This window comes from Zymoseptoria tritici, chromosome 5, assembly GCF_000219625.1.
Source record: "Zymoseptoria tritici IPO323 chromosome 5, whole genome shotgun sequence".
In the NCBI taxonomy this organism is placed as follows: domain Eukaryota; kingdom Fungi; phylum Ascomycota; class Dothideomycetes; order Mycosphaerellales; family Mycosphaerellaceae; genus Zymoseptoria; species Zymoseptoria tritici.
Window position 1 is genome coordinate 2,213,090 of NC_018214.1, and position 24,872 is coordinate 2,237,961.

The following is a 24,872-nucleotide window of genomic DNA, read 5'->3' on the forward strand; positions in this document are numbered from 1 at the left end:
TCGAAACTATAGATACGTCCTACCTTAAATGTATCTACGCACCCCTACGCCTTGCTAGAGGTGTCTATAGCCTTGTAGGAGTTTCTCGTTTCTCTAAAGACCTATAGGCTCTAGCTATCTAGAGTTAGGTACTTTATCTAGGTAGATAGCTCGGAAACCGTCTACCCTATTTCCTTTACTAGCATAGAATCGTAGAAGTTGTCCTAGGCGCCGCTATAAATTAGGCCCCGGACCTTTTTAGACTCCCCTAGGCCGTTTAGCGTTAACTCGACGCTAATTAGGCGCCCTTGCTAGGCGCGGCGCTTTCCTAGCTTAGCCGAGCGCCGCTAATCCTTATTATAGAGGACTTAGCCTACCTAAGCAATAGCGTCTACTTAGGGGGCGTCTCTTTCTCCGAATCCTTCTATAGGTGCTAGTTAGTATAGTCGCGGCGGATATGCCCGACCTATTAGCATCCGTAGCACGTAGCCTTAGAGGGGGCCTTCGGGTTCTGTTCGCTATTACTAGTCCTTGCCTTCTTGCCGTCCGGAGTAGTAGAGCTATTACTAGGGCGCTTCTTTGCCTACTTAGCGGACCTTTTAGTAGCCTGCCTCTTACGAGCCTCTTGTTTAGAGCCCTCGTTAGTATAGTAGGCCTTTTTAGCCCTTTCCTCGGCGTCTACTAGGTTTAGTAAGGTAGTAGGGTAGTTCAAGAGGCAGTTATAAAGGGTCTATAGAAGGGCGCTATAGAACCTAAGGATCTTCTTACTATTGTCCCTTTTATCGAGCTCCTTCTAGAGTGTTTTTAGCTCCTTAAGGAGTTCTTCCGGCGTACGGTTACCTAGGATAACCTTTTTTAGCTTCTTATAGGCCTTCTCGCGCTGTTTAGTCTCTATGCCTATCGAGTTAAGTATAACCTCCTTTATTATAGACTAGGTTAGCTTAGAATAGTCGTTAAGGCTGTCGACGTAGCGTTCCTAGTAGTCTTACTAAAGCTTTCCTATATAGTCGGTAGTAAAGTCGACCTTATAGTCTTTACGTTCGGCGAATCCTTTATGTCGTCTAAAGGCTCTTTCGAAGGCTCGGACCTAGTCGTCGTAGCTCGCACGCGACTTGCCCTCGAAGACTAATAGCTCCTTTAACTTAGGGAGGTTATCCTTCGTCTTAGTATACTAGTTAGGTTCGGAGAAAAGATAGCGGAGGGTAGCCGTCCTTAGGTTCCCTTCTAGCGTAGGATAGTCTAGTTCGGTACGGAGTTCCTTAATCTTCTGCTAAAGGGTTAAGAACTCGAAGGTAGCGTAGGCAACTTTATTATCGTGCTCCCGGGTAGCCTTTTCTTCCGCGGTCTCTCCCGATCTAGGCTAGTTAAGAAGGTTAACGTCCTATAGCTAACTAGTAGGCGTAGCTAATAGCTCTATAGAGGAAGCGCTCGCCTATTATTAGGCGGAGGTATTAGGAAGGGAATTGTCCTAACGACGGGTAACCTTTAGAGCTATGTCGGTAGTTTTCGGTATAGTTATATAGTTGTTTTTAATCGAATCGAATGTTAGAAGCACCTTAAGAGGGAGTGTAGGCTTACACTAAAAACAAATAGTTGTAGAATGTAACAAGTCGATTCGATAAGGAAGGGAATAGACGAGAGCGTCCCCCGAGGCTATATACCCGCCCTTCGTATTACCAAATGCGTCCCTCCGCCTAGACTAGGTACCGGTCGTAGTCTAACATCTACTCGGGGGCCGTCGTACGTCCGTAAGGTTCGTCCCTCTACAGGATGTCCTAGTCTAGGCTAGATAAGATAGCACCGGTAATCTGTAGTGCCAGGATGGTCTAGGTTAGGACAGGTAGGAGACGTTATCGTAAGGGTGTCCTTACAAGCATACTACTATTCGCCGTAGTTATCCGTACTCGTACCGGGATATTTCTACCTACGCTATACTTATTTATACCCGGCGAGGATTACGATAGCTACCTATAGGCGTAGTAGTAGATTAAGCGGTATATATACGAGAATAGCATTAACGAGCCCTTAGTAGTATTATACGACCGCGATAGAGCGCTTATTAAGGCCTTTAAAGTAGTGTTTCTACGCGTACCTTAGCTTCTATATATATAGCATATAAACGCTATAGTTAAAAGTAACGTAGATAGCAAGTTTAGTAAGATAGTAGTACTAGTACCGCCGAATACCGGTAGTAAGGGCACTAGCGTCCGTAAGAAGGTTACTAAGAAGTAGCTAGCTAGCTATAGGGTATATATTAATACCTTAACACTATAGGTATTTAATAAAGTATATATACGACATAAGGCTAGAGCGGATAAGGATCTCGTCGACCCCTTTACCGACGAGCGGACGCTACTAATAGTAGCCGAGAAGGAGTTATAGCTCTACCTCTATAACGTCTACCTCGTTAACGAGTAGTAGCCTAAGAAGTAGCTCTACGTAAGAGCGTAGACGTAATAGGTACGTAGTAATAGACTATTAATAACATCCCCTAGTAAAGGATACTATAGCGGCCTAAAGGTATAGCTAAAGTCGTTACGTAAGGATCTATTCGGGTTCTTTAATACTATAGAGCCCTACTACGAGTATTATATCGACCGCTACCGCTATTTACGTACTAAGTATATCTAGACGTTATTAGAGCTCTTCCGAAGGAGCTACTTCTAGTATCGAGTAAGGAACGTTATATACGAGTATACCTTATTATAGACTAACCTTTAGATCCTTAAATATAAGTAACACTAGAAGCTTAAGCCTAAGGAGCGACCGGTCTATACTTACGCGTTTAGAGTAGAGACTAGTACGCCTTACTCTTACGAGCTTAGGCTATATATTAATAGTATACCGCCGAATGTACTACTCGTATTAGGGTACGATAAATACGATAAGGCCTACCTCCTTCCTAGTAGTTAGTTGCCGCTAGAGTAAGTAACGCTCTATAACCCCCTTATACGTACTAATAAGCGTAAAGCGGCATAGATATAATATACCCTTAGTAGTACTTAACGTAAGATAATAGCGCTAGAGCGACTTAACTAATAGATAGACGCCTCTACTTAAGCGGTACAAGAGGTATTAATAATACTCGGACTACTATAGACGTCGATAAGCCGCCGTAACGAGGAGCCTAGTAACCCTTTATTAAGGCTGCTATAACTAATAGTATCCTAACGGCTCGGCTATAGATATAGTACTAAAGAAGGCTATAATCCGTAGAAGCGGTAGTATAGTTACGTAAAGGCTAGTAAGAAGTATATAGAGTACTACTATAGTAATAGACTATATAGTAATAAGCTAGTAGTAGTATTAAACGAGGACCTTATTACCGAACGAGTAGCGGCGACGGTAAGGTCTTAGCTAGCCGTAGGACTTATAGTACTACCGCCGACGTAGCTATATTACTATAGCTATTAATACTACCCTTAGCGCTAGTAGATAATACCGCTACTATCCGGTTAATAGCTCTATAACTACTAGCTCTAATAACATAGGACTTAGTAGTACTACCCTTACTAAACTCCGTAGTAGAATCCGCCTTAGTAGCCCGGTTAATAGGAGCTACCGGATCTATAGCTATAGCGTTTACTATAGCCGCGATCCTTCTAGCGTATAAACTAGCGACCTTAGTTATTAAAACTAAAGGAGTTTCTCGCGCTCTTATTAGCTAACCGAGAATTACTAAATATACCGGTAATCGATAGATCTTACTATAAGAGTAGTCGTTTACGTAAGTAAGAGATCTACGCTAGCGTTCTAAGGAGTTTCTAGTATAGAATTTCCTTCTACTACCTCTACTACTACTAACATACTACTTATATATATTTTAATTATACGAGCTTACTTATATAATGCTCCCTTATAACCTCTATAATGTTTTAATGCGCTTACTAATATAGTTGTAGTGTTATCGCCGTCGAGGGCAAAGTAAGGATCAAGTTTAAATCCTAACGTTATTAGCCTCTTAGGCGGCAAATAACCAGGTCGCAGGCGGCAAATATTATCTGGGCGCCTGAGAGGCACCTACCCTACAGTAGGGCCAGCTGCTTGCAGCTAATAGGCCCGTTAAGCGAGGTGGTCTGAGCGCCTGAGACTAAGCGAAAGCTGCTGAAGCTGGGACCAGTTGCCGTCCTGTCCATAATTGGGTAGCCCTTCAAAGAATGCTTGCAATGCCTCATTGTCGTCCAATAGGCCTTCCGCGAAATCGGCAACCTCATTGGCGCCGCTGTCGAAGATGTGTCCCTGGACGCCGGCACGGTCACGGAAGTCGCTCAGTAAGTCTGGCGTTGATCCTTGAGCAGCCTGATCTATCTCGCCGTACCCCGATGTGGTGGTGTTTGGACAAGACTCACACTGCAGAGGATAGTCCATGGCTTCATATTTGTACGACTGTGGAGCTTTGTCAGTGCGAGCCGTCCGTCGGTGTCACGCTCGAAGCGTATTAGCGTTCCCAGTGGCTGTCAAAGTGCAGCTGGCGAGGTTCATGTACAGGTTCGACTGGGGCCGCCTGCAGCCATGATGAAGCTGGCGGCGCACGCAACTGGGGGCTTGTACAGCCGACGTACCTCCAGCATGCAGGCCGACAGGCGGTCAGCTTGCGAGCAGCGAAGTTCCATTCCGGGACCATCTCCAGATGAACGAACATCGTGCTATGCCGCGAGCAGTAAGAGAGGTGAGGTCTTGTGAAGGACAGATCAAGGACACGCCCGACAGTCAGCTTCCATACGGGCTGCTGACTAAGGCACTTAGACGACCTCTATCGAAACCGGAATGGTGAGGTGCATTGCCGAAGACGGTACGGCCAGGCTTCTCTCACTGATCGCTGCCTCACTGAAAAGCCCTAGATTCTCATACTTCGGATTCGTGAGATCTTCGGACCTCAAGCAAAGATGCCAGTGAATCGACCAACGCTTCACTCACATTCGATGTAGCAATCTCCATCCTTGCGTTCACGGATAGTCGCAACCTCAACACCTTCACGCCTGTGGAAGGCCACCAATGCCAGGCAACGATCCGCCAAACCCACCCGTCGAGCCAAAGCCACCAGCACCACGAACAGTCTCCTCCAATTCCTCCACGACAACGACCTCAGGCGTATAGATCTGTAGCATATCAAGTCAGTCCAATATCCCAAACCTCATTGAACATACCTTCTCCAACTCACCCTCTCCACGATCAACTGAGCCACCCGATCTCCCTCATTAATCTCAAACTCCTTCTCCCCAAAGTTGAACAGCAGCACCTTCACCGGCCCTCGATAATCCGCATCAATCACACCCGCACCCGTGTCAATCCCATGCTTGCTCGCCAACCCACTCCTCGGAGCCACACGTCCATATGTTCCCGCCGGCACCGCGATGCTAATGTCCAACTCCACTAATGCCTTGCCTCGCGCTGGGATCGTGGCGGGTCTTGAGGCGTAGAGGTCGTAGCCGGCGGCGTGTTGGGAGCCTCGCGTGGGAGCTTTGGCGGTGGGGGCGAGGAGTTTGACTTGAAGAGCTGGTGGGGGTGGTTCGAAGGACATTGAGGGGAGGGTGGTGGTCTGCGGTGGAGGGATGGTCGACATTGTGGGGAGGGGCTCGGATGCGAATGCTGATGAGGGTGTCGGTGTGGGAGCGTCGTCGTTGAGTATTGCTTTGGGAGGGAATCAGTGGGCGTGTTTGTAGAGAGGAAGAGCGAGACGCTTACATGCTACAGTGAGATTGGGTGCTGGCTCGGTGTATTTTGTTCGTTTCGGGAATGGTGAAGATGGCAGACTTGGAGCTTCGTGTTCAGGTTGTGGAGTTTGAGCCATTGTCTCGAAGAAAGTGGCCGTTTTTGCGATGGGGGAGTTTCCAAAGACGACGCGATGTGGAAACGCGTTGGCCGAAGATCTTCCGGCCAGAACCACTTCGACTTCATCCTCCAACTTCATCCTCCATCACTCTTTCATCAACCTTTCCTTCGTCCTGATCTTCCTCATTGTCGCTACGTGTCACCGTCGATGTGAATATGCAACGCGAGAGGCTATTGCAGGACAAGTCTCACAGGCTCTGCTCATGCCGTCAACGACGACTCACTCTTCAAGACTCTCATCTCACCACGATGCCGACAATGACCACATCGGAAAGCCATGTCTTGATAAGTATGAACAATGGATCAATTTACGACCATGTCATTGGACGCAACATAAGACAAAGCCTCGCATCATTCCCAATTCGACGTCTTTCAGACACGCATACAGATTCGTCTCATTTCGTACGAGACAAAGGACAAGTTCATAACAGCTCAACGTCGCTCTCCATCACAATTCTCTGCCCATCTCATCGCATGCACACTGTTCTACTATCCCACCAGCAGACTTTCACTCAACTCCTACGCAGGTCGCAGGATAGCCAGTTCACGTACGTCTCAGCAAGACCTCACCATCCAGACAGAACAGTCCGCACAGAGCATCACCGACCACCCACTCAACCTCAACCACAACCTCACACTCCCAAAAATGGCCCCCTCAACCCGCCACGACACAACCCTAGCCAAGAAAATCGCCACCCTACAACTCCGCCTCGCACCTCTCGTGCCCCTCCCCACCGGCCCACCTCACCCAGCCTTCCCCAAAACCCTCATGGCCTTCCACCTCCTCACCGAAGAAGAGCTAGACTCCATCGCCCACTACTACCATCAATCTACGCCCGGCATCTGGACCCACCAATACCCCGCCACCATGAACTGGGACAAAGACTTCCTCGCCGCTGCGAAACCTCCCACCGCGGAAGAGATTCGAGGCATGAGCGTCGAGGAAAAGGGATGGGTAGAGGAATTGATGGGAACGGTGGAGGACTTGGCGCATCCATTGTCGAACGCTGAGGAGAACGGAGAGCAAGCGACGAATCCGTATGTTGGTATGAGCGATAAGGAGAGGATCCGAATCAAGCGGAGGAAGGTCGGGAAGTTTATTGGGTTGGTGGGAATGGAGACGCCGGTGGAGGAGATTGCGGGGAGGATTCAGGCGAGTATGGAGAGAGCGGTGGAGAGGAGTCGGGAGGAGTTGAGGCGGAATGAGGAGGTAATGTTGGGGAGGCGGAAGTTGGCTTAAGAAAAGGCAGTGAGTGGTGTGCTGTGGGAGGACGTCTGGTACGTCGATCTCGCGTTTGGAGTGGAATATTGTGTGGTTCGAGCAAAGCGTGTCTGTCTAGTGTATGCATGTATTCGATATTGCTTAGACGTCGACTCTATACCAATGACTCTCCGATCGAAAGGACGAGACTCGAGGTCTGAAGCAACGATCCGCTCAATTGAGAAGACGAAATATACGGAATGTATAAGAAATGCCCACGCCACGCTATGTCTCTGTCTCCACTCTCGTGCAGTGTTCCAGTCAGCCGCCCATGTCCAAGGAGGAAAACACCAATTCGCTCCCATCGCCACGAGACTCCAGCGAAAATCCAAGAGACACCCATCACTTATCCCCGCCAAACCTCCCAACAGTAACCCTCTCCACCCTCTCCACCTTTCCCTTCGCCTCCCCTCCAACAACAACACCACCATCCCACTCCAACCTCTCCCCCGAACCAACATCCTCATCCATGATGCCCAGTCCTCCGTTCCTCTCCCATTGCTCCACGACCAATCCTACAAAGTCCAACTTCTCCCTCACCCGATTCACTCTCACCAGTCTCTGCCTCACCCGTCCCGGTCCACTCGTAGCCAACAACTCCCCCACGGAATCCTGCACCACCATCCGACTATTCACATGAGCGGGTAGCAACTCCTTGCCCTTAGCCGCTTGCGCCGCGCCTTCGATCGAAAGCAACGTAGCGGAGACACTCCTCGCCAAACTCGAGAGTACGAATTTCGTGTGGTCCGGGAAATGGACCTGTACGCATCCGTCCGCGAAGACCCATACCCCGACCCCGCCGAGACGTTGGTAAAACCGGACGAAGACTTCTTCTTTGTTCGCGTCCGCGCCGTGAGAAGAGGGAGGCGGGACATCTTCCTCAGCCTGGGTGTCTGTTTCTGAGGTACTCCCCTCAAGCGACTGGCACATATACCTCCCAAACTTCACCCACAATACAGCGAGCACACGTCTCCGCTCCGCCTCGTCCGCCAGCGGACCTTCCTTGACACTTCCCAGTCCCTTGAAGACTTTTCGCTGCAATCCCGCCGCGCCATGGTCTTCGAAGAATTGCAGCGGTACGGCGTCGAGGTTGGTGAATTTCTTGTCGCGGGAGATGCGGTTGAGCCAGTACTGGCCGTTGCGAGCGAGGACGTGGGTAACGGGGTGAGTTTTGGAGGGATCCGAGCGCGAGGTGGAGGCGTTGATGATGCAGCCGACTGTGCCGTTGGAGAGGACGTAGCCGATGCCGTGTTTGCGGGAGTAGTCGACCCAGCGGGAGACAAAGGGGAGGTCTTCGGCGTGGGTGGGGGAGATGGAAGTTGTGGATGATGAAGAGGAGGAGAGGGCGGCGGAGAGGTTGTCGCGGAAGGTGGAGATTCTGTCGAGGACTGTTGTTGGGTCGGTGTGGGGGATTGAAGGGGAGAGGTCGTCGCGCCGTTGGGGTTGTGGTAGGCGGCGGGACATTTGAGGTGCTTTGGAGAGGTGGAGGTTTGCGGCTGGTGCGGAGGATGATGAAGGCGCTGATGGTTGGGCTTCTTCAGAGTCGGAGTGAATCTCGATGACTTCGACTGGGGAGGCTTTCTTGCGGTACTTGAATGGTAAAGCATCGCGCAGCTCGTCGAGTGTGGAGAGCGGATCGGGCTTGTTGTCTCGCGTGGGAGACGGACACGATCGGACTGTACGAGCTGGTTTGGCACGCACGGTCTGTTCAGGAGTCGGCTCGCGACCTTGCACGCTCCGTGTTCCTCGCGGTCTTCTAGCGAGACTGGCGTCTGCACTACGTGTCGTCGTCGCTGCTCGCGATGATTTCTCCTCAGGAACCCGTAATGTCGCTGCTGTTTGATAGGTTGTAGAGGAAGACTGGTTCAGCTCCTTCAGCGCTGATGTTGTGGTGCGAGCAAGAGGTACACTCGCTGAGCTGCTTGCCGCAGGCCTGGTCTTGTTCACTCTGATTGTCGCGGATGCAGATGGGTCCAACGCGACCTTGACCGACTCAGCTGATTTCGCAGCCTCTTCACTGATGGTTCGTGCTGCTCTTCGGACTGATCCTGTTCGTCCAGTGCCACGTACAGAAGCATTGGGCGGAGGCATCAACTCCGCATCCTTTGGTGTCCTTTCGGTCGCAGCTTGACGAGGTCTCGTGCTGGCTACTTCGTTGTGCGACAGCTCCGTGAGTCCTCTGCTGGTGCTCTTGTTCATCTCTTCGTTTGGCGGTAGAGCAACGCCACCATCCGAGCTGTCCAAGTCGTTGATCGGTGACATGTACACCTTGTCCTTCGGAATCGGCATGGTCGGGGTATTACCCTCCTTCTCCTCCGCTGCAATGTCGTGCACAACGCTACGCACCCTACGCCCACCGTTGTATAGCTGGAAACATTGACCTGCCGTGTATTCGCCGACACCAGATTCTCGGCATAATTCGTACCATCCACTAGTGTAACCTCTTCGGATGTCGTTTGCTGATGGTAGCGTCACCTCTGGCCATGTTGGTGCGACTGTCCTCGCCGAGGCTGGAATACTTGAAGGTACAAAAGCAATTTTGAAAAAGTTGTGACTGGCGATCGCGTCCGGGATTGGTCTCTCCTGTTCTTCAACCAACAGACTTGAGACCAGATCTCTCAAATCTGAGCTCTGGTTCGATGTCGCGCTCAGCTCTGGCCAGCTGTATGTTCCGGACCGCAGCTTTTTGTAAATCTCCTCCTTCGTGCTGGCATGGAAGGGAGCCTTGCCAACAGCTAATGTGTATGCAATGACACCGATTGCCCAGAGGTCCACCTTTTCGTCGTGTCCCTTGCCCTTCTCCAGAATTTCCGGCGCGAGATAATTGGGTGTGCCGCACATTGTTGTTCGTCTCCGCACTTCCATCTCTCGTTCTGTCACCAGTAGCGCCGCGAGTCCAAAGTCTCCAACCTTTACATTCATGTTCGCATCCAAGAACAGGTTCCCGGTCTTCAGATCGCGGTGGACGATGTGACGATTGTGTAGATACTTGACTGCACCGCAGACTTGAATCACCAAGCGTCTGATCTCGGGAAGAGTCAGGTGTCGTCGCTTCTTCAGCATATCGGCCAGCGATCCGTTGGAGCAGAGTTCGAGGACGACATATGTGCTTGTCTGGAAGGCGAAGGCGCGGTAGAAGGTAACGATGTTCGGATGTGAGAGCTTGCTGTGTATTTGGAGTTCCGTGACGAACTACATCGGTGTCAGTATATCGTCTTGTCTTGTTGACCTTCCTCGTTGTTGTACCTTCTGAGCGAGCTTCGCCGGCTCCATCTTCGTCTTGACAATCTTCAGAGCAACGATCTGACCGGTCGGTCTGCTCCCATCGTATCTCTCCGCGCGGTGACAGATAGCGAAACCACCCTTTCCCAGCGCTGGTCCAGTGGCATAGTTGACACCGGTAGGCTCGGTGACGATAGGCGGAGGCGGGTCGGCGTGTATTGACGACGACATGTTGTGGTGTGTTCTGCTGTGTCGTTATCGAGACATCCGGTGTGTGTCGTTATTCCTCCGCGGTGATTCCTCCAGACAATTTCTCGTCGACGACACGCAAAGATACAAAGCAGTGGTACATGAAGTTGAGGCTCGCTCGTGGAGAGTTTGGTTGTTGATCTTCGACTGGGGCGTGTCTCCGTCCCGCATAGCAACATCCGACCCGGATCTACACAGCCCTTAAACGCCGACACGCCGACTTCTAGCAATGCAAGGCAGCTGTGCGACAGGCTCAAGACCACTTTCACTCACCGGAATCGATCCATTATCGGGCGCTGGAACTCCCTATCATGACCTGAGGAATCACATGCGGTCGGGGCAACCCACATCGCCCAAAGACCGCAGTCCTCATCATCAACAAACATGTCGCTCACATTCAAGCTACTCTCGTTGGTCATTCGAACAGCTGCAAAACCTATAGGCGTACGCATAGAAGCACAGATGCCCAATTGAGACTCACAATGCTGACAAGATGTCTATAGAACTACATCAAACGACAAGCACGAGAACATGAAGGCTTCCGCAAGTTCGCAGTCAATCAAGCCCAGCGAGTCCATCGAGTGGACATGCGTATGCGCCTGGGCATACTTCACGACGCTGACGCACAACAACGAATGCACGAACGAGAGCAGCGCGCGGCGGACGAGAAGAAGCGCAAGTCAGAGTCTCCTACAGTACGGACAGCAGAAGAGCAGGCAAAGTACGACGAACAGAAAGCGAAAGAGGAGCAGGATGCCAAAGACGGGGTGGTGAAGAAGGAGGAAAGCGCAAAACCTCTCAAGACGAAAATTCGGCCGCTGTCCGAAGCGAGAGCTATTGAGTTGGGAGCTAACTTCTTCTCCGAGGCATTCATCTTCGGGGTAGCGGTTGGTTTGCTGGTGTGGGACAGCTGGCGGAGTCGGCGAAAGGAGAGCACCCGGCGCGACGACGTGGCAGACCGTTTAGAGCAACTGGAGATCGAGGTGGAAGCTCTACGGAGCGAGCTGGACCCCGATCTGGAGACTCTCCACGAGATCAGTGACAAGATAAAGGCGGCGAAGCTGCAGAAGAGGAGCAGCTCGTGGAATCCGCTCACCTGGGGACGGGCAGCGGAGGACACGGCGATTATGGAAGAGATTCATGATTACAACGCGAAACAGCCCGAGCCAGAGAAGGCGATTGTTGCGGAGCACAAGTCAGCCAAGACTATTGCGGCGGAGAAAGCGGTCGATGATGCTAGAGCGGAGGACGTAGCCGAAAAGAGACGAATAGATGCGCAAGAGGCACGTGCAAGGCTAGCGGAGAAGAACAGGAAAGCTGAAGAGGCAAAGAAGAAGAAAATGGACGAGGATGCTCTCGCCCAAAGAACGGCGGATGAGGCCAAAGCACCTGCGCGACTGGACTCTGTGGTTGCAGCGAGCAAGGAGAGGTAGAGGAGACCTCTGTGTATATGCATTGTACAGAAGATACCCCTCTCAATCCTATGGCGACGATATATTTGATACACAACACACAGTTCAGTTACCGATTGAGCTAGACGAGCTTTCGACTCGCAGCGAGGAAGATCACAGGGCGGCCATGATCTCGAATAATGGCACCCACACCATCTCCATCACCAAGTGGCACCGCCAAAACAACCAACAAGTACCGTGCACACCACGAACTCCACATCTTCACAGCACATCTTAACATTCGCCAAGAGCTGACTCTCCAACATCGCCTGACTCGTTCCCACGTGGAAGGCGTCGATCAAAATTCCGTCCATCAAAACCTACATAATCCTCCAGGACCTCTTATCATTTCCACTTCTCCATATTCGAAACACACGAAGTCCTCCCACCTCCTCTCAAATGTGTCCATCGAGTCACAGACCATCAAGTGAGGGGAATTGAGGGATATACAGATTGACATCGACTCGGTGCTTCAGCCTCGGTGCCGGTGTCGAAAAGATGTGATGGGGCTGAAGGTGGTTTCAGGTTGGTGTTGTGGTGATTTGAGAGTGCGGAGAGGGAGCTTGTTGATGCGAGATGAGAGTGGTCTAGATCCGGAAGGTGAAGAGGTGGTAACTTGTGGTGTAGATCTGGAGGTGAAGCTTGGAAGCAAGATGCGTGTATGTTTGGTTGACTTGGGCTCGTTGCAGTGTGCTCTCTACGAGCTGGAAGAGTTGATGTAGAGGACCACAACGATAGCGACTTGCGAAGAGGAGCGATGCAGAAAAGCCCTGGGCAGATTGCATTCTTCAAACCCCACAGGGGAGCCACGTGAGATGTGACATGTCTCTACAAGCACGGGCATGTTCGCCCATATTCGGTCTCCCGAACACGTTCACCAACCGCCGCGGCAGGAGATGTGCTCACGTCGCTCGAGCTCGAACATCCCTTGCCTCTCCTCCCATCAACACATACAATTGACCTTCCTCGTCCACAAAGCCGTCTTGTCCCAGCAACTAGCGAATCTCTCTTTGCCTATCATGACATGATTGTGGCACAGGCATTGAAAGCAGGGTTTGAGATCGACCAGAACTTCGTACTGAGGCGGGACGCACCGCTGTCGTCGTCGTATTCGCCGTAGTCGGAGTGGTCGATGCCTTTGCCTGTTGCTGCTGTAGCTTCATTATCGACGGAGGTTTGGTAATGGGCATCCGCGAGGCAGGCACAGTATCTCATGCCTGTGAAGCCCTAGGCGAGCACGGCTGTGTGCGTCAGATGGAGGCTGAAGATGAGTGATAGAGGAGGCGCATGCTTTTGCTAAGATTGTAAGCTTGTGAGCTGGGTGTATAGGCTCACGTGTGAATCTGGTCGTCTTGGTTGTAAAAGTATTGGTCGATCGCTGTGAAGACTGCACTGCTAAGAATGGTTGTGAAAAGTCTGTGCAGATGGTTTTGAACCGCGAGACCATCGGAAGTGAATTTCGTGAAATGGGTGAGAAAGTATTGGCAGGGCGAGCCTTTCGTGCGCTTCCATTCCCGTCACCTTGACTGGCAGGGCGGTATGCAGTGACCCGGCAGACAGACCTCATCGAGCAAGACCGGGTTACCCCAAGATATGCACGTCAACCAGCCGCCGAACCATACCAGCCCGTCCAGGATCATCCATGACCACATGGGGAAGGACATGAGTAATTCGTACATCGAGCTTCCAGATCCACGACCCCATGCGATCGCAGGAAGAGAAGAATGTGAAACTTGACCGCGGCAGTTGAAACATTCATGACATTCGCGGTTCGACGCTTCGTCATTGTCGACCCTTATGATGGTGATGAATGAGGCAGTGTTGGTGATGAAGCTGAAGGGTTCGATTATGGCGGCGAATATGAAGCATGGATGGATATTCCAACCACCGACCACCAACTACCAATCCCCTGCCACGTCCAAACACTCTCTCTCCGGCAGCCCAATCCCGTCGGTTTTCCGTTCTCGGGAGTGAGTGCCCCTCTTAACGCCGTCCTTTTTGTTCAAGGTTCCCGTTCCAAATTCGCCAATCTGGTCGTCATCCATGCCCAAAAGCAGATCGTCCCGGAACGCCATCTCGTCAAACTTCCCGAGACGATGATGAGGTCGTTTGCTGCGCCATGCCTGGAATAGCTGGTCTCGTCGTCGGAAAGTCGATGGCCGTCTGTGTGCCGATAATGTCGAGGCAGCAGGTCCGTCGATGTGAGCCCGTGGTCGTAAAGTAAGACAATGTGATTCTTGCGCCTTGCGGCAAAGTAGTAATAGCTCGAAGTCGTCCAGAATGATCGGAGAAAGTCGCTCGCAATGGGTATAGTCATTAAATTCATTTCGCGCCGAAGAAGCCCAGTTGCTGTGATAAACGTCAGTCGCGAAGTCAAGAATGGAACACATCTTGGAAGAACTGACCAAACAGCCTTCACAAGCATCTCCAGTTTCGCCTCCCATTACATATCCATTACAATTTCTCGCGGTAAAGTAGTAACATTTTTGACAACTCAACTCCTGCGCATCCTGCAGCGGTGCAGGTTCTATAGGCCGCTTTGAGCCGACTGATCGACTTCGACCGTTTTGGAAAGGCCGTTTGGGTGGAAGTCTCAGAGGCGCCGGAACGGCAATCGGAGCATCTTTGGCACCGGGCACGGCGGGTAGAGGTCGCGTCGCGTATGTGCTGACGGCGACGGGAGGTGGAAAAGACGTATCCAGGTGTGGAAGGGATGGCCGTCGATTCAGTGAGCGGTCAACAAATTTTGAGGTCGGCAGTGATGTGTCTGCGGCATCTGGTTCTGGCGTCCGTGATCGAAGTGTTTGGGACGCTGATCGAGAGAGTGAAGGAGATTGAGGATATGTTCTTCGGTTGAGGATGGAGCCGAACTTGAAGCGTTTTGAAGCGAATATTGATTTCTTGCTGCGAATGGAGAAGGCGTCGTCGTTGGATTCCTCCTCTGGTGCAGGCGTTAGAGGCCGACCGGTGCTGTGATATGACGATCGGAGGTCGTAGGATGAAGCTGTGGATAGACTGCTCATGGAGGAGTGAGCGCTGGGCGGGAGTGAGGATGAGGAATTCGAATGTGTAGAGGCGTCTCGAAAGAGGTTGTCCATGTATGCGGGACGGTGGCCGGCCAAAGAGGGACGTTGCATTGCCATTGCCATGGCTTCGGGTCGATCAGGTGTACCGACAATGTGCAAGAGCACGGCAGTCGAACAATATAAGAGGACCAGTAAGGCGCTGGGACTTTTCCGAGGGTCCGCAAATGCAGGTCGGATCGATGTGCTCACCCTGTGTTTCGTGTTGCGGGTGTGGAGGGGTCCTGATTCAGATCGGGCTCGAGCAGAGGTAAAAGTTGGCCTGGAACCTGTGGGCTGTGGTGCTGGTCGGATGTGCAGATGGAGAAGAGGAAGGATAAACGGGATTTCCAAGGCCCAAGAGTGCAGTCCTGTCGATGTTGATGTGAAAGAATAGCCGTTGGTCCAGAGGCAGATGCAAGTGCAAGCAGCAGAAAGGAAAGTCAGCAGTTCCTGCAGGAGGACTCCCTCGTTCAGATCGTGTCAGCGTCCACCAGCAAGAGGAGAAGAATATGTCTAAGGCTCGATGGGGCATAACCGAAAAGGTTTAAACAACATGCAAGCTCGACGGACACTTCTGAGACAGGCTAGGATCGCCAGTCGCTACGATCAAACGAAGCCGCACGATGCTGAGAATAGGCACAGATAACATCACCGTACACGCAAATGCGAACGTATGCTGGGTTCTAATGACTTGCGAGGTTTGGAATCTAGTGCAAGAGCGACCGGCGGGGCGCCGGGGATATTCCCAGTCGACAGGGAAGAGCGATTGAGCACATGTGACATCCGGCATGGGTCTTGAGTCTTGACCTCGCGAGATGTGCTCGAGCGGGGCCCAGAGAGCGCCGGTCCGGGTCAAGCCTGCTTACCTGCGTGGAACCGCCAAAGCAATGCTCCGCACGCGGGCGATGGCAGTTGTTCGGACTCGGCGAGTGATGGCGGTACGGAGGAAGAGGACCAAGACTCAAGAGGTAAGGTATCGCGTTGCCGGGCCTGCAACAGAGCTTGGACTTGGACTTGGGCCGCTAGCAAGGCGCTAGAGAGCGCCGTTGTGTCGATCTGTTAGCGTTGATTCATGAAACAGGGTAAGACCAGGGATATTAACTCCAACAGCCTGATTACGTAGTTAGTGTCCTATATAATATTATAGGATATTGGCGATAAGACCCTAACCCCTTTTGGGTATTTGGAATCACGGCGTCTATATAGTCTTTAGGTCGATAACCTTAAGAAACATATGGTTTTTCTTAATCTTAAAGTTCACCCCTACATTGCACTACTAAATTAACAGTTATAAGCCCGGTTTCGACTTAAACAACAAGATTAAAGACAACTTCGCATTAACAAGCAACAATAGAAGGTCTTAAGCTAGACTCGTTAGGTTTTCTAACCGCAACAGGACTAAAGCGTCGAGAAATCGTCTACACCGATCAAACTAAGTACGACGAATAGTACCTAAATACCAAGTCGGCGGCAATTAACAACTATATATAGCAATATATGCGAGAGATAACCCTAATAGTTAAAGACGGTATAGCTATAGACCGAACTTCAGAACTAAAGGTCCTAAACATGCTAAACAAGACGGATTTAGGCCTTACAGACACTTAACTTCTAGAAGGCGAGAACTTTATAAAGTAGCAACAAAATAAAGCTATTTTCGACTCCAAAATAAAGAACTACACTAGAGAATCCGTTATCTACGAGACGTTTAGGAAGAAGAAAGAAGATTTCAAAAAATACTTTAGCCGGACTATTCCGTTAACGTACCTAGACGACCTTAACGATTAGTCTAGGACACTAGCAAGCTAGATAGACTTCGTAACTAAGACATTCGCGCCGGACGACGCAACGAGGCGCAGAATGCTTTCTAAACAACATAACGACCTGTTGTCTAGACCTAAGTCGTCTAACATCCTTATGTACCTGCAGAAGTGGATTAAGCTTAAAAAGAAGATAGTTAGAGGACACTATCCGGCCGCTAGCATCCTGAAAGACGACTTTATGCGGATAGTAGAAGACAAGATTAATGTTACTATAGGAAGACTGTTAGCGAGCAAGAATAATCTTAGTTAATGCGTTTACGATGTAACTGCGTTTATTAACAGAGATCCTAGTAACTTGGCTAAGCAGTTCCGTACAAACGCTACGTTTGGGTCTAAAGAGGCTTAAATTACCGGAATAGGTTAGGTAACATTTAACGCAACGACTAATTTAGGTAATTAAAATAGAGGGAACAGGCCTAATAACAAGGACAGGACCTGTCGACCGTATACGGGTAAAGACGCCGACAAAGCGTATCTAAAACTAGGAGATTGTCCTATCGTTAACTATCGTCTTCGACCTAATAAAGCCGATATAATAAAAGAGGATAAGAAATTCCTCGACAACTACCGGAACGTCCTTAAGAAGGACAAGGCCAAGTGCCTCTAGCAGATAAAGTTTAGAGACCCTATTACTATAGGACTAAAGGATTACTACAAGATTACTAAGGTACTAAAGGAATAGACTAGGTCCGGAACACCTAGTTCAAGTAGGACAATCGTCTCTAACGAACTAAAGACGCAGTATAGCAGTTACGCTATCAGAGCGGTAACTTAGTTTAGAGTAATATCGACCGAAGCTTACGACGAGAAAAATCGATAGCTTCTAGACAGTAGCTTGAACGTTTATATCGTGAATAATCTAACTATAGCGGGATTTAAGGTCGTTAATATACTATATAACGTATCGATTTACACCGGGAACTAACAGATAAAGGCTGCTGCAAGAGGTACGGCAAAAGTGTAGTTCCTATTACCCTTAGGCAAGCCGATCATGCTATTACTAAGGGACGTCCTATATATACCCGGATTTCACGTTAACATCGTGTCGACTAGGCTGTGTAGAGACTTCGGCCTCTTCTTAGACGAGAGGACCGACAACTAGATAGATAAATCCGGAGCAGTTGTTGCCAAAATTAAGCGATATAGCGGCTTACTATACCTAAACCTAGCGACTACGCCGAAAGTAAGGATTAAAATTATCAACTAGCTACTTAACGAGAATAGTCAACCCCTAAGCGTCGAGATAGCGTTAAAAAGGGATTTACTAGCTAATTAAATACGGCTCGTCGCCTTCGCGACAGATAGTAGGGCTGCGAGACGACCTAGAGTCCTCTCTTAGGCCTAATAGCACCGAGTTATAGGCCACATCGGGGGTGATCGTATATTAGAACTCTATCGAGCTACTAAAGGCGTAGAGTATCTAAAAGATAGAGATACGGCCCCTAAAATGCACGAATGCTACTTATACGCCTAGAGCAAGTCGAAAAGAATCGTTTCTTAAAGAAAACCGGTTAAGATCAGGATGCTAGCACTTTTTTCCGACGTTGCGGCCGATATCGTAGAATTTAACATAGCAAAGAACGGAGATAAATATATGTTTTACGCCGTAGATTTAACAACACACCTGCACTTCGTTTAGACGATACCAAACACTAATTAAGCGAGCCTGGTACGATGCTTCGAGGAACTTCAGACCTTTGTAAAGAGTATAGGTCGTGAAATATTCGCCCTTAGATCGGACGTAGACCCTAAGTACGGATTAACGTTTCAGTCCGCACTCCGCAAGGGATTAGTAATGTAGAAGCCCTTAGCACCGTATACGCAAGTATAGGACCTAGCAGAACGAGCCGGCGGCGTTATCGTCGAGATAGTAAGGACACTAATTATTAAATTAAGGCTCCTAAAGGATCTCTAGAATAAAGCCTACGTAATAGCAGCCTATATTATAAACAGGGCCCTAACGCAAGCATTAGGTTACAAATCCCTATAGGAAATAGCAACAAACTAGAAGCCAGATATCGCCTACATCTATAAGTTCGGGTCGAGAGCGTATGCACACAAAACTAATCTAAAAGACGTCCCTAAAAGGGAGAAGATAATAGAGCGAGTAAGAATCGGATACCTAGTCGGGTTCGAGGGATACAACATATTTCGAATCTAGATTCCAAGCCTAGACAGGGTAATTAGGACAAGAGATGTAGTGTTTAACGAGAAGATAAAGTACGAAGGACTCTACGACTTTAATCTAAATATAGTAGTACTACTTAATCTTGCGATTAATATTAAACTAGACTACGCTGCAGAAGTACATTAATTTTATAACCTATAAGAGGCTATGTATATAAGCTACATCGCTAGATAAGGTAATAAGGTCGAAATTCTAGAATCCTTCCGAAGAGGTGCTCTAATTTAAGACGACAGTAAGGTCGAATACACAATCCCCTACAACAGACCTAAAGAGATGCGAGAGGACATCGTAGAAACGTTTGTTAGTATCTAAGGCATCGAATATACAGACAATTAACTCTTCCCCTTCTATTAAGCTTAGAAGCGGGGACCGGAATAGATAGATCCGGACGATAAGCTCGATAAACTAACGTTATCGGCTTAACGGCAGAGAATAATCGACTACTAGCTACCTCTAAGCTTTAACACCGAGGTTATAGACTTTAACTTCGGCGAAATAACCTTATTCGACACTACGGGAATATTCGCGACTTATGCGACGATAGCTAAAGTCTACGCTACTACTACGATAAAGGCGGTTATAGAGGAAGGAGCATCCGCAAAAGACGCACCTGTCCTTATCGGAGATTTACCGCTAGAACCAAAACGCTAGAAAGACCTTATTATGCATAAGTACTTAGAGGAATTCGAAAAGGCTGCTAGAGCAGAGTTTTAAAAGGCTCTCGACACTAGAACGTTCTATTAGATCCCTAAAAGTTAAGCAGGAAACAACCTAACCGTCCTGTTAACGTAGGTGTTTAAATATAAGTAAGACTTAAAAGGACACTTAGAGAAGTTTAAGGCTCGAATTTGTGTAAGAGGAGACTTGTAGTTAACCGAGCTTAACACGTACGTAGCTACCCTCGTAGCGAGGCTGTTTAGGTTGTTAATAGCGATTATAGCACACTTTAACCTAGAAATAATCTAGATAGACGCCGTAAACGCCTTTCTAAACTCTAAGTTGCCGACGCTAATCTACCTTTAACCCCTAGACGGTTTTCGAGACCCGAACATGCTGTTAAAATGCGTTCGCGCCCTTTACGGCTTTAAGGAGTCCCTAGCGCTGTAGTAGGGAGATCTAAGTAAAGGTGTCGAAGAGCTTGGACTACGGCAAGTCGTTAATTGCCTATATACCGATAGAAAAGTTATAATCTTCTTCTTCGTCGATAACATTATGTTAGCATTTTATTATAAACACAAAGTTTACGCCGAAGATATACAGAAAAGGCTAATAGCCAAATACGAGATAAGGGTTATAGGCCTAATCGACTACTTCTATAGAATTAAAATTATCCGGAATAGAGAGACTAGGGACATGTAGCTTAACTAAGACACCTATATTAAGAAGGTCGCCGGAAGATATAATGTCTTATTAACTAAAAAAAGGGCGGATACACCTCTACCTATAAACTTTAATTAGGAACCGGCAAAAGAAAAAGCGAAACCCTATATAATTAAGGAGATGCAGTCAAAAGTTAGTTCTCTTAACTTCGCAGCATCCTATACGAGACCAGATATCGCTTTTGCAGTTTCTTTGCTAGTATGTTATCTAGTAAATCTAGCCGAACATTATCTTAAAGTAGCAGATTATTACATTAGATATCTGCTACAAAGCTCTTAATTAAGCGTTTAGTATAGTAAAGACGATAGTAGGCTTACCTACCTATCGTAGCCGCTAGAGTTCTTCGGAGCCTTAGATACTTCGTTCGTAGACGATCCAGAGACGCGAAGAAGCTTAGAGGGTATAGTTTTCTTCTTATTTAGAGGGATTGTCGACTAGAAGTCTACGAAGTAGACTATAGTTACTAAATTATCTACGGAGTTAGAGCTATATGTACTTAGCTATGCTAGAACGGAGATAATTTAGTAGGAACGAGTGTTTCAAAACATAGACCTAAGCCTTAACAGTAAGGGTAGGTTGTTATGTAACAACAAGCAAACTATTCGAGTCGTTACTGCACAAGGCCAAAAGCTAGATACTAAGATAAGGCATGTAGATATATAGCAGTGCTAGCTACGTAAAAGGTACTAAGCTAGAGACCTTAAGGTCGAATAGGTCGAAACTACCTTAATGCCCGCGGACGGGATAACCAAACTGCTGTTAGCACAACGGCATCGCGCCTTTCTAGACTAGCTCCGAATAATAGTACTACCGGATCTAGGGGGTAAGGACTGCGCTAACAGAACTTTACTACCGGATCTCGGGGGTAAGGGCTAGGCAAATGCCTAGCCTAACATTACTATTAGAAAGAAGTCTGCACAACGATTAGGAGCTATCACATAGCCTTATATGCACATTATATGCGGACTCAAATTATTACGTTTACTACCTTAACAAGTGGTCTAGGACGTATATATCTAGGGATCTATCGACCGGATTACCCTTTTAAAGCCAAATTCACTTCACTTTTTGCGCTAAACTGAAATTAGCAGCTACTAAAGACCTAAACAGCTATCACATGCCGAACTACGCGTACTTCTAAACCCGTAACGCATTCCTTAGCACTAGTCTGTGCTCATTCTTAGAGCTTATATCTTTTCCGTTTGCACTTCCACTTTCTCTTCTTTTCTTTAACTACCTTATTTTGCATTAGCAGAGGTGTTAATATTGCACAGTAGCACTATTGCGATAGTAAATACTAGAAACAGGCGCAACCTTAACCCCGAGAACGAGGCACCACTTCTGGACTTTAACGCACTCGAAAACGTCCCTAAATTAACTAAGAAGTCGAGAAAACACTCGAAAACCACCTCTACGATAGGCGACAACTAGTCTAGCATCGACGCCAACGACCTAAACGCGCGCGTCGATACTCCTACTAATCTAATTACTCTAGAATAGCTACGTTAAGTTACCGCTAAGGCCGCAACCGCTCGTGCGTAAGATGAAGTTTAGGATAACTAGCAGGGTGCGCAGCCTTATCTAAGGGAAGAAGACGCAATCGACGCAGCAGCTAAAGCTGTAGTTAACCGCGAGTTGTTAGCGGCCGAAGATCTACCAAGCGATAAGGACGACATGTTCCGATACCGCTACCTTAATTAGCGCGTAGCAAGTAATGCGCAGATACCGGATTAAAGCGCATAAGTCCTAAACGACGGGAACACACAGGAGGATACTATAGCAGCTAGAGCTAAAGTCCCAAATAAGGACAACGCTCCTCCTTAAGAAATAGTTATCCTCGACAAAAAGGAGTTTAAGAATTACGCTATAACACTTTATTAAGCTAATCTAGTTACCGGACAATCGGATAAGGCCTTTTAGGCCTAGCAAGCTAGGGACCTTAAAGCTATTTAGTTATACGAAATAAAGTTAAGAACGAATAGTTACACAACTAAAGAGGACCTAATAGCATACTAGGACGCAAAGGCAAGAGAAGCGGCTATCCTAAAAGCAGAGAAGAAGGTAGAGAAACAACGTAAAGCTGCTAAAGAGGCCGAGTCCGAAGCCGCTAACGTTAAGAAGGAGTTGCAGGATAGATCCGAAGTCGACCCTATCCCTAAGAAGAAGACTAGAAAGGGTAACTTTAACTAGGGCCCCTTACGTAGAACCTTTGTAATAGAGACTTTACGTCGTTAGAACTAACCTTAGCAGACCCTAACGAAGAAATTAACTCGCGCTCCTAAGACCCTATGTACAACTAGTAGGCAGCAGAGTGCTAAGAGGCCTACAACTCTTCTAGACAAACAACCTAAAATTACCGATTAGGTCGTTAAGACTTACTAAAATGTATTTAACGACTTCTCTAGAGAATTTAGGCGGTTTACCAACTTTAGCGCAACGAAGGAGTAGGCATTCCGGTAGAATAAAGGAGAAGACGGAGTACTTTAACGCGACGCTACGGAAAACAAGTCAAAGCCTAAGAGGCAGTTAAAGTCTATCCTGCTTACCCTCCTTAACTCTATCGACCGCATAAAGGAGTTCAAGGCGCTAATTTCAGCAAAGCTTCACCCGTTAGCTCCCTTTATTATTAACGTCCTGTACATCGACATTCTTACTTAGCTTAAACGCATCTATAACGATATTAAGAGCGGAGTTACTATCTACTACCCTAGACTTCTTTAGATTCTTAAGGACCTAGAGGCCCTCTACACCTTTAAGGGCGAAGGAAAGGATCGAATTATTAAAAGCATCGACCCTATCGCTACGTCCACGATATTAAAAAACTACACTCGCGCCTACGCTACGCCGACCTAGGACGACTAAACCCTAAATAAGCCTAAAGCCGATACTAGAAACAACCGGATCCTAGACATTAAGACTATGCGCCAGATGGTAAAAGAACATAATCGCAAGTCTAAGGCCTCTAAGGAACGTAAAAAGAGGAGATAGGTCGCTTAGGCTACCCTAGACGCCCTCGACGAAGAATCTAAAGGAGATAACGATCTAGAAAACTTCCTTACTCCGTACGGTAGCTACTCCGGACTACTAGCTCGCCTACGACGCAATTAGCCTATTAACAACTCTTCCGACGAAGAAGAGAAGGAGCTTATACCTATGCCTAAGCCGACTAAGAGAAAGGCATTAGCAAAGAAGCAACCTACCAAGGGCGTTGCCGTTAAGGCCGAGAAGCCCGCGAAACGCAAACGCCAAGATAAGGACGAAGACGAAAACGTAATAGGCGTTAACACTAAGTCTAAGCAATCGAAGACTAGAAAGATCAACCGCAACGCTAGGAAGGTCGCTCCCTTACCTCTGCCTAAAGGACCTTAATCGAGCAACGTTACTACTCCCGACCGGATAATAAGAGACGCCTACGCCGAGGAGGACGCTATAACCGCGATAGCGGGGAACTAACGTAGAGGAGCCGCCGTCTTTAACGCTATAGCCAGCGGATCCGGCGAGTTCGAGCCAGAATCTCTCAAACTTTAACGCCGTCGTCAAGCCGCCGCCCTAGCGCTTATTAACATTCCACTACCGCCAAAGAAGGACCCCGAAATCGAAGATTCGGACAACGACTCTAACAGCGAGGAGAGCGAGGGTTAAGATCGTTTAGTATAACATAAACGGATCTCGGGGGTGTGTCGATCTGTTAGCGTTAATTCATAAAACAGGGTAAGACTAGGGATATTAACTCTAACAGCCTAATTACGTAGTTAGTGTCCTATATAATATTATAGGATATTAGCGATAAGACCCCAACCCCTTTTAGGTATTTGGAATCACGGCGTCTATATAGTCTTTAGGTCGATAACCTCAAGAAACACATGGTTTTTCTCAATCTTGAAGTTCACCCCTGCATTGCACTACTAAATTGACACGTTGGGTTGACAGCAGCCGAGCAAGGGGCTCTGCAGGTACGGCAGGCGTGACATCTTCTTGCAGAGAACCTCCTAAATTTATACCACGACCAAAGTCAACCTTGCACAAAGCCACGCTGCTTCGAGTCAGAGACACAGACAGCGACAACGCTTGGGCATGACCAGCAGAAGCTTCGAAAAGTCGTTGTTGAAGTACTTGAGGAGGTCATGCCGATGGGTGTGGACTGCGCTTATTACTTAGCATTTTATCCCCCGGTGGGACGTCCATCCAAGCGACCGCGCCAACGATGGTCTAGCCCGGGATTGTATCTTCGACGACCTGTGAATGTGATCCTCCTTCTTTGGACAGGAACGAGGCGCCTTCTCTAACGACAAAGTCAATGTGGCGAGAAGGCAGTCGCCATTTGGGCAGAAAGGCATAATAAAGCATCTGCGCGATGCAGTGTTTATGCTCTCGCACTTGACCGAGCGAGCAATCTCTTCTGGCTTTGAGATCAACGCACGC

The 24,872-nt window shown here is 48.4% G+C and overlaps 4 protein-coding genes across 4 annotated transcripts; 2 read left to right on the forward strand and 2 right to left on the reverse strand.

Annotated features, from left to right (window-relative positions):
• Nucleotides 1–5,000: 5,000 nt before the first annotated feature.
• On the reverse strand, nt 5,001–5,784 carry MYCGRDRAFT_59391 (uncharacterized protein; the record flags this gene model as incomplete). Its single annotated transcript, XM_003852441.1, has 3 exons — nt 5,001–5,078; nt 5,141–5,610; nt 5,665–5,784. Coding segments are annotated over 3 exons (654 nt in total), but the record flags the coding sequence as incomplete, so codon positions are not given.
• A 700-nt stretch (nt 5,785–6,484) lies between these two features.
• Nucleotides 6,485–6,940, forward strand: MYCGRDRAFT_19289 (uncharacterized protein; the record flags this gene model as incomplete). Its single annotated transcript, XM_003852279.1, has 2 exons — nt 6,485–6,748; nt 6,890–6,940. Coding segments are annotated over 2 exons (315 nt in total), but the record flags the coding sequence as incomplete, so codon positions are not given.
• A 474-nt stretch (nt 6,941–7,414) lies between these two features.
• MYCGRDRAFT_42170 (uncharacterized protein) lies at nt 7,415–10,525 on the reverse strand (the record flags this gene model as incomplete). The annotated part of the gene is made up of 4 exons (XM_003852440.1): nt 7,415–8,592; nt 8,854–9,010; nt 9,062–10,264; nt 10,319–10,525. 4 exons carry the CDS (start codon nt 10,523–10,525, stop codon nt 7,415–7,417), a joined length of 2,745 nt encoding a protein of 914 aa, XP_003852488.1.
• Nucleotides 10,526–10,927: 402 nt separating this feature from the next.
• Nucleotides 10,928–11,984, forward strand: MYCGRDRAFT_72526 (uncharacterized protein; the record flags this gene model as incomplete). The annotated part of the gene is made up of 2 exons (XM_003852280.1): nt 10,928–10,987; nt 11,047–11,984. The coding sequence occupies 2 exons, from the start codon at nt 10,928–10,930 to the stop codon at nt 11,974–11,976; spliced, it is 990 nt and encodes a 329-aa protein (XP_003852328.1).
• Nucleotides 11,985–24,872: the final 12,888 nt, after the last annotated feature.